The sequence below is a fragment of the Bradysia coprophila genome (assembly GCF_014529535.1).
Source record: "Bradysia coprophila strain Holo2 chromosome X unlocalized genomic scaffold, BU_Bcop_v1 contig_20, whole genome shotgun sequence".
In the NCBI taxonomy this organism is placed as follows: Eukaryota; Metazoa; Arthropoda; class Insecta; order Diptera; family Sciaridae; genus Bradysia; species Bradysia coprophila.
The window spans coordinates 1,751,037-1,760,199 of NW_023503307.1; the positions used below are offsets into that span (position 1 = coordinate 1,751,037).

At 36.1% G+C, this 9,163-nt stretch overlaps 1 protein-coding gene across 12 annotated transcripts; it reads left to right on the plus strand.

Moving 5' to 3' along the window:
- The first annotated feature begins 477 nt into the window (after positions 1–477).
- Positions 478–9,163, plus strand: LOC119068838 (WW domain-containing adapter protein with coiled-coil homolog). Of its 12 annotated transcripts, none has more exons than XM_037172635.1 (13): positions 478–707; positions 898–928; positions 1,402–1,687; positions 1,756–1,836; positions 1,905–2,097; positions 3,506–3,585; positions 3,650–3,739; positions 3,820–4,017; positions 4,093–4,501; positions 4,572–4,837; positions 5,104–5,264; positions 5,364–5,491; positions 8,004–9,163. In XM_037172635.1, exons 1-13 carry the CDS (start codon positions 667–669, stop codon positions 8,080–8,082), a joined length of 2,043 nt encoding a protein of 680 aa, XP_037028530.1. In that variant the 5' UTR covers positions 478–666; the 3' UTR covers positions 8,083–9,163. The 12 variants fall into 12 exon arrangements, with proteins under 12 accessions (XP_037028530.1, XP_037028534.1, XP_037028537.1 ...); XM_037172639.1 differs by having other exon boundaries at positions 489–707; positions 4,647–4,837; positions 5,343–5,491; XM_037172642.1 differs by having other exon boundaries at positions 501–707; positions 3,650–3,745; positions 4,647–4,837.

The window sequence follows — 9,163 nt, forward strand, 5'->3', positions numbered from 1 at the left end:
TAGTGGAAAAATTCCTTATTTCATTTGACAGTTACCAAAACATATTTTCAATATCTCAAGTGTGTTAGTCTGATTTCACAGTCATTCCGTTTTGCCTCCGTGTACATGACAGTTGTCATATCAAACAATGTGCTCAATTGTATGAAATGCCAACTGTCATGTATACGGAGGCAAAAAGGAATGAAAACGGATGACTGTGAATTCAGACTTAAGTTTTAAGCGGAGCGAGGTCGATTTTACTTTAAGATAGTTCACGTAAGGATAATTTTAATTTTCTTAACGCTGTCAAAAGTGTATAAAGGAAACAATTGATGTTCATTAAAACTTGTTTCATGTGAAATTCTCTGATCTAATTGTTTCGTTCTAATATTTATATATCCAACATTTCTAACTCAATAATGGATGTATTCGAATCTCTACGCTCATATAGCCCGACAGCCCATATGACCTGACAGCGAATTAGTTCGGACCTGGCCGAACTGCATTATCATTTTTGCTCCATGAAATAATCGTGTCTATATATATGGCGGCGTCTGAATGAAGAACAAAGTTTGAGAAAAAAGAAATTTATTGACCGTACAACTACGTTTGAATGTTGTCGTGATAATAATTGGTTAATTAGGCTAACAAAATCGGCCGCGAATAATCAAAGAGTCATTTGCATTAATGGTAATGCATGCTAGAAAACCTCAGCGTATAAACGATGGGTAAATATCGGTCAAAGAACTGTCGGGTGTATGAAGGAAAAAAAACATTTTCCACATACTATCCAACATTTTGCATTCGACTGAAAAAAATATTTTTTTTTTCAACTTTCAACTTAACTAAAAATTTAAAATTCATTGCCGTCAATGATTTTTCACGCATTTTACTAATTATTTTGATTTCAATTTGCAGGTACTTTGAAAAGCAAGCCCATCCTTATCAGGTACGAATTTTTTTCCGATTTATACAAAAAAAATTGAATTGGGCAAATTGAGTTCACCACTAACCTTACAAAGACAAAGCGATTTATTTCACAATTTCCCGACATCCAGCATTATTTCCACGGATAATCGAAATATTCTTTACAATAATGTCCGTCGAACATTGAATCTGTCAAATTGTCAAAACGGTATTCTAAATGGTTTATTCTAAAACCATTTTTGCTTATTCTAAAATCATTTTTGCCTTAGATTATTTAACATCGATAGATCGACATCTTTTTCGGTTCTTTTGCCAGCCATCAGATAGCTCAATTTCAATTACCGTGAGAATGTTTATATTTTCACCGGATTGCCCGCCACGACTAATTTCCATTCAATTTCACTGTCGGATCATCATTGACAATCTCGACATCAAACAATCAAATGAGTTAAACCAAAAAATAAATAAAAACTTTTCTTTGCCCTCTCCTGATAGAGCTCCAAATATAGCTCGAAGCGTGATTATGAACGTGATCCTGGAAGTAGATCAACGAGTTATCTGCGTGATCGAGACCAATCGCCCAGCATTGGTGGACAAACAAATCTGAACAATGGCAACAGTTCGTACCGATCGAATTCACCGGACTTGGACTCGCCAAGGGACAGCAGAGATCGAGACCGCAGTGGTGGAGAGCGTAGCGACCGTTACCAAAGTTCGAGTTACATACAAAAAATGAAAGATAGAGATCGGGACCGAGATTATAAGAAGGACAAGTACACAGGTATTGGTCGCTGGTTAATGTTCATTCGCTTTGTTTGCTAAACGCAATCTTTTACCGTCTCACTACAGATAAACGTGATAGACGTGGCGAAAGAGACGCTGAACATCGTACTAATCCTAAGAACCATGATCGGATTCGTGACCACAGAGGTTCGTATGCGAAAATTCACAAACATAAACACCGTGGTCAACAAACCCGTTCCTTTTGTTATTTGCAGATAATGATCGTGACCGGAACGACAGAGAAAGGGACCGAGGAGGTGGTGGCAGTGATAGAGACAGAGACAGGGAACGGACAAGAATTGGAGATTGGAGTGAACATGTTAGCTCGTCGGGCAAAAAGTATTACTATAATTGTAAGACGGAGGTTTCTCAATGGGAAAAACCAAAGGAATGGCTGGACAAGGAACGGTGAGTTTGAACAGTTTTGAATTCCGTGAACTTCTACCATGAACTGTGCCACACACTACATGTTTGTTTAAGTTCTGTATCACAGCACTGCTTCGCATGAACATAGAAAATGTTCGGAGGCTGATGAAATAGGAGTAGGAACTGCGTTTCTTTGTAAAAATAGATGACCGCTTTTCGTTGTATGACATACAATACAAACTGTCCCAAGCAGTAGCTCTTCTCACTAATGTCTCCAAATTTAACGCTTGTCAAGTCAGTGTTCATGCTAGGAGCAGTGTTGTGATTATATGTAACGACAGTAATGTATGAATGTGTCATTGATAATACCCGGTCAAAAGTAGAATGAGGATCAGTTCGAAGTGTTGACATGTCCGTATTTTCGCTCCTTTGTGGTTCGTTAAGCTTGTCTTGTCGAGTAGGAGATTTCGTATAGCTTTGTCGTCGTCACCCAACAAATATTGCTAAATGGAACATTGTTCAGACTTCTGCAACAAATTTGTGTACAGCAAAAAAAAAGTCCGTGAACAACAGATCCATCGAACAGAAATCTGTTTTAAAATTTCAATGCTTTGCACACTGCATCATTTGCGCATTGTTTACATTTCCAAGTGTGTAGCGAATGGTAAACAATGACAGTGTCTGGCTAGTTTCCTGGAAAACATTACACGGCTGTTGACTTTAACGTACAGCTCATGCTGTTTCTGTTCCGTATTGCTTCACCGTAATTACAAAGTCATCGACGTCAAAATGCGCTCTTCGCTAAGATACTGAATTGAAATGACTGAAGCTTGAGTTTATCAAGCATTCCATTGACATTTTAGATGAATGACGAATCATTTTTACGTGGAAGGCGATAATTTGCTCGCATTAGATCACAAACTGCCAAATTTCCAGGCTCTGATTTACCATGTTAGACCGATAGTCCAGGGTTACGGTTTCGTCTCCCAACCCTTTTCATTTAGTGATCATCTAATAAATCAGTCTCTGACCAAGTTATATATGTTGTGACCGGGGTTCGTTTACACTTGATGGGTATTCTTTCCACAATTGAATTTAGTAGTAACTATCAACGGTTAGTGGAAAGTAACTTTTATCAAGGACCTCTAACAATGGTTCAGGAGAAGCAACAAGTGGAAATATGAATAAGTTGAGCTATTTAACCATAAATTTTGACGTGGTCTACATTCGATTGGGGTTAACTGTTATGCTGGTCTAAAGAGTGTCGAGCTAAGCGACCAAACTATAGTCACTAAATTTGTTCACAAACTCTTTTAAAGGGAATTTAACCTTCACCTCATGATTGCTTCACCCTTCGTGTCCTAAACTCACTGATGTTTACTGTAATGATTACTAGCACTACAATGTACCGTTTCATCACAAAAAAAAACTCATTTGAATCTAATTGCAGAGGTTTATCCAAGGAACGACATAGAGAGTATCGGGAAAAGGAACGAGACCGAGAGCGCGATGAACGGTTTTCAAGATCTTGTAAGAACTGATTGATGTTCCTACAGAAGCGGAATCGCATTTCTAATCAATTTTCGTCTTCTAGCTTATGTAAAACATTCCAGTTCTAGAAGTAGCTCACGCTTACAATGGATACAAGATTCAGATGGGCTGAAAAGCCGCCGACGGAATGACGGTAATTGTATGCTAACATCATCAAAATCTCATTCGGCTGTCGACACATTTAAATTAAAATTCAATTTCGCGTCATTACAGTTGATAGTCAAGATATGGATATTAGTCCTGGTGATTCGACGCCTACGTCTGAAGCTAGTTATACACATTCAAGCACACCGACAACTCAAAACAACGAAGGACCTCTCCTTCTGGCTAACGCCCTACCACGTCTCGCTTCACATCCATCAACATCCACTCCATCTCAAATGCATTTCTCAAATTCATCATGCGCTGGCGGTAAGTTTATTCATTCATTCATTCAGTAGCATTCCGTCGGATCATTTCATGAAAATAAAACCAAAATATTTTTAGAAGCAACGCCAACGTGTACTTTAGCCACCAGTTCTGTTGGAAATTCAATGAACCAACCGATCTCTAAACTAGCCACCAAATCAAGCGATGGTTTAACACACAATTTGCCAACATCATCACCATCAACACAGACAATGCCCGGCGTTGCCTTAACACATTCAATATCCAATACACAAGTACCAACACCTGCTGAACTAATGATGAATTCGAATGCTCCCGGTCCACCCGTGACAATAGCAAATCTACCGAAACTGCTGTCACAGATCACCGGCAACAAAACAATAGATCAAAGTGACATGAATCCACAGAAAGCATTACAAACAATAAACAATGCGCTGCGGCAGCAGCAACATTCGGGCGGCATGACCAGTGAAACAAATCAATTAGCAAATAATAATTCAAATTTGAGGTAAGTCTGCCGTTTCACATCCACTCATATTCTAAACATAAAAAATTTCGGTTTTTTGGCCATCGATCAGAGATCACACATTACACTCTCCAATGTACAATTTATCGCAAATGCACTCAATGTCCATTTTAAATCATTCGAATAGCAGTCCCTATGTAACATCGATCGGTGGCGGAGTTGTAACAACGCAAGTGACCGGTCTCGGTTTAGGTATATCGTCGCAATTTTTAGCGGCTGGTCTCAAGGCTGATGGTAGTTGTAATAATTGTTTAATGGGTGATGGCCCACCAACGCCCACACAGGATATGGATTTAGGAGGAACAGAACATCGGAAGTGTAAGTTCCATTTCAATAACTTTGTTTTGTAGTGACCGTGAAGTAAACACAAACTTCAGTTAATGTCTGAGTTGTGTGTGCTCGGTCAGGCATTTTTAATTTTTCTCGTAATGTTTCGAATAGTAATCGATACTATTCCAGAGTCGGCGGCTCTTTCGATATTAAAATCCACCTTAACATAAAGTAAACGATGAGAAGAGAAAGAAACCTGACTCCCAATTGGAAACCCTGTCAAATATTAAAATTTTCGCTTTCTACAATTTCAGTGGATGGATCAGCTTCAATAAGTAGTCTTCAAGGTGTTGTAGCATCAACGCAAGCGTTGCGCAGTCAAGGACCTAGTTTAACTCCTAGTTTGGCAAATTATTTTAGAGCCGATTTAATAGCTCATGTAACGAATTGGCCTGCAGATCTTCTGGAGAAACAGGTAAATATGCATTCCAATTACGAACACACAAATACACGACAAACATGGAGAACTGCCAATTAAAACGAATTATTGTAGAATATCGCTTTTCTTCACCAGGCACAAAAGTTTTCGGATGAGCCACATATAGTTGGAGACATACAATGTACTAAAGTGTCGGCTGACTTGAAATGTGCTCGTAGTTTAGTTCGAATAACTGAAATAACAGCAACCCTACAAGAACAAAAGTGAGTTGATTGCGTTCGATATTTTATAATTTTTTTTGTTGTGCATTTTGGCGAAGGGTGACACACTTCTTCATTTAGTCTATTTAAATTCCATGAGTTTTAAAATTCATTTAATGCATTAAATTCGAGAAGTGCGTCACCCTCACCAGTCACCACTCGTGGTCTTCGGCAAATTTTGGATCCACAAATCTGAAGCACCTCGTTCATGAGTTACGACCCATCAGCGAATTAAATTTGCGAGACTACAAAAACTTCCCTGAAATTCTTTAAAATTCTTGTTTCTATTAAATTCGAATTTAATCGATTTATCTTAAAAACAACTGAAAGGCCATAAAAACAACGGCGACATTTCAGAGAAATAGATAAAACGCGATGGAAAAATTAGGGAATGTTCGGGAAATTTATTCCCCTAAAATAAGCCTAATATACGGTGTCAAAATTCAGCGATTAGCCTTAGAGTTATATGAATTATTTTCTAGTCAACACTCAAATGCTTAAATTTAATTTTCTAAAACGAATAATCAGTTTAATAGCGTGGCCAATCTTCTTAACGATTTAAAATTGAATTTAGAGAAATATTTTCCTATGCTTCGATTAATTTCTTCATCCACCTTAACTCGACAATGCCTATGACAATGACAGATTCCTTTTAAGGTCAATCGAACGAACTTTGTTATATTCGATTAGATCTACCTCGACTGTTTTACAACTGTTTGTTGCAAAACTTTTCTATTCTAGTAAAAGAGTCATAGGACAAAGGTATGGAAATATGAGGAAATGGTCATTCGTATCACTGAACTTATATGCAGCCGTCAAATCATTACAGGAACCATCAATTGCATCAATTTCAATCCAATTCATGCTATTGATTCCACAACTGATATCGACGTTACCACATACACAATACACGTATTGTAATGTTGCATCCACATAGGTGGAATGAATAGAATTTAATAGCTTATGTACAACCGGATAACATCTGTCGAGACAAGATCTCGTTCAAGAATTAAAAATTTGGAGCTCGTTCAGGAACGAAAATGGTTTTACTGAGTTGCTCAGTTAATTTAACTTCGCAGCGCTTTTCTTGTCGTGAAGAAAGTGAGAACTGAAGTTAATTGCGGCTTGTCAACTTTCGGCACCCTGGACTTTACTTAAATCGTCGAGGAATGCCTCCAAATAAATTTCTAAAAATCCAAAACGGAATTCTAGATTTTTAGAAATTTATTTGAAGGCATTCCTCGACGATTTAAATAAAGTCCAGGGTGCCGAAAGTTGACAAGCCGCAATTAACTTCAACGTGTTCGTATTATTTGTTCGCATATTTGTATTTGATGTTGCAGAAACTAACTAACATCTCTACGTTTTGCATCTAAAGTTGAGTGAACGACATTGTTTATGTACGACTAGTGTCGAAACAGTACCTTTGCTCAAGTTTCACCGAGAATTTTGAGTTACTGAACGAGCTCATGCAGTGAAACTTGAGCTAAGTTAAATTAACTGCGCTGTTTTAACATTTATTGTTGACTTTGAGGACGTACAGCACTTATTCGACCAAAATACATCGTGAAGAAAAGCGCTACAAAGTTAGATTAACTAAGAACCCAATGAAAGAATTTTTGTTTCTGAACGAGCTTCAACTATATCGAAATCACAGTTTAACTAAATTACAAGACTATCGTGACAATGATGTATGGACGATTTGTCCATCATCAAAAGATCGATACCTTCCGTGCTTCACTTTTCATTTAGACCAACAAAACCAGTTGAAAACACCTGTGAAAATCGAGGAACTCAACTAGGCTCGACTAGGCCGCTATTATCCGTAGAGTGTGTGTTGTTTGTATTGGGACTATTTAATAGAGTCAATTGGATTGAAAGGATCAGAGTCAATTTTTTTTAAAATTAACAAGTAAAGCCCACGCGCCATCGTTTGGGCCAATTGTACTGTTAGTTAAAATGGTACACGTTTGACGTTTTTACCCTCCTGTGGTCCTTTGGTTTAAAATTGATCTGGTTGAACCTGAATGTGTTGCAACCTGGGTGCCTCTGTCTTTTGATTACCTGTCACTATGTCTACAGATTTTTAGTCTCATGCGGACACTCTTGATTTTTTCAAAATTTGATCTGTTAATTGTGATGCAGTTTTTGGCTTGTCGGCAAGATGGAATGATCTTCAAATAATTTTTACAACTAATCCTTTTTTGTTTCATTCTCATTTTGGAATGTGATATCTTTATTATCGGTTCGGGACCGCCTAAAAAATGTTAGACTAGCTCGAATCGTGTGGCAAGTGAAATTGATTTAAAGTATCTCAAAACCCAGGACGGAATCCAGAGAATCAATTTTTGTGGTTTATATGACAATGTGAGGATATACGAGAAGTTTAAGTAGTTTTATCGGATTCTACATTTTTCTGTTGTCGTTTGAACACGTGAATCCATCGTTTGCCCATCCATCTCCAGTTGGTTTTAATTCAAATTACTAATATTTTTTTCTTCTTTCTAATTTTCAGAGTTATGTATTTACGACAACAAATACGGCGATTAGAAGAGCTCAAATCGCAAAATTCATTCATGTCTGAAGATCTTTAGCGTAAACAATAAAAATTTAAACAGAGAGAAACAGCTGTAAAATGTGCACTATACAAAGAAGTTATTTAAAAAATTTATTAGAATTGACAACAAAATGATGACGGGAAGAAATAGAAGACCGAAACTAACTAAGAAAAAAATTCAAATCACAATTTGTATGAATGAAAAAAAAAACGGAAGAAACATGAGAAATTAAATAAACAATTTTTTTTTTTAATTGAAAAGAAAAAAGCACTGACAACACTCTTATATGGTTCAAGATTGGAATAGTTTTTCATTTTGTAAAAGAATATTTAAAAATATTTACAATTGAATTGACTGTGTATGTGATTCTATATATTTAACATATTGATTATGGAAAACAAAACCCAGACCCATTAACACCGATTAATGGGAAAGAATGTTAACAAACAAAAAAAATAATCATTTAAAAGTGGCATGGAGTTTCGTAATTGAAATTATTTTGTGACGAAGCAGAGATGTGTGAATTTATTTAAAAAAAAACATTTAAATTTTTTTGGTAAAAAATAACGGACACCGCAAACCAGAATGGACAACACTAAAGTACAAAGTTATTTTTACCAACAACACAATATTTTTCTCACCCCACCAAAAAGTAGTTTATATCAAAATGTGTCAATGATTATTAACTACAAAAACAGCAACAACAATAAGAAAGGAAAGAAAACTGTAAACTAACAAATTGACCAGTGCCGATTATAAGGATTTGATTTTATGTTTTCCAGTGAATATTTGAATGAATCAATCGTACACCGAGGTAAGTTTCACATTGTAATAAATTACACATCTCTGTTACTAGATTCAAATTTTTCTTTTTCTGAATTTATTTTTATATATCGCACTAACCATCGTCGATGTACCAGATTTTGTTTTTTTTAAATTTAATTATTTTTTTTTAAATTATGTATGTGTATACCGAATACCAAACTATTCTCTTGAACTATTTGAGTAAAAAAAATGGAAATAACTTTTATTGTTTTTATATATTAAAATAAATAGCGAAATAATGTTAACTTTAATTTAAATAAAAAGAAATTGAAGAAAAAATAAATTTAAAACA

Excerpts from the sequence above, each read along its gene's own strand:
- LOC119068838 (XM_037172632.1), top strand. The coding sequence starts at position 667 with ATGGTAATGCATGCTAGAAAACCTCAGCGTATAAACGATGG. Across the intron at positions 1,688-1,755 it reads TAAGAAGGACAAGTACACAG|ATAAACGTGATAGACGTGGC; the intron begins GTATTGGTCGCT and ends GTCTCACTACAG. Across the intron at positions 3,586-3,649 it reads TGAACGGTTTTCAAGATCTT|CTTATGTAAAACATTCCAGT; the intron begins GTAAGAACTGAT and ends TTCGTCTTCTAG.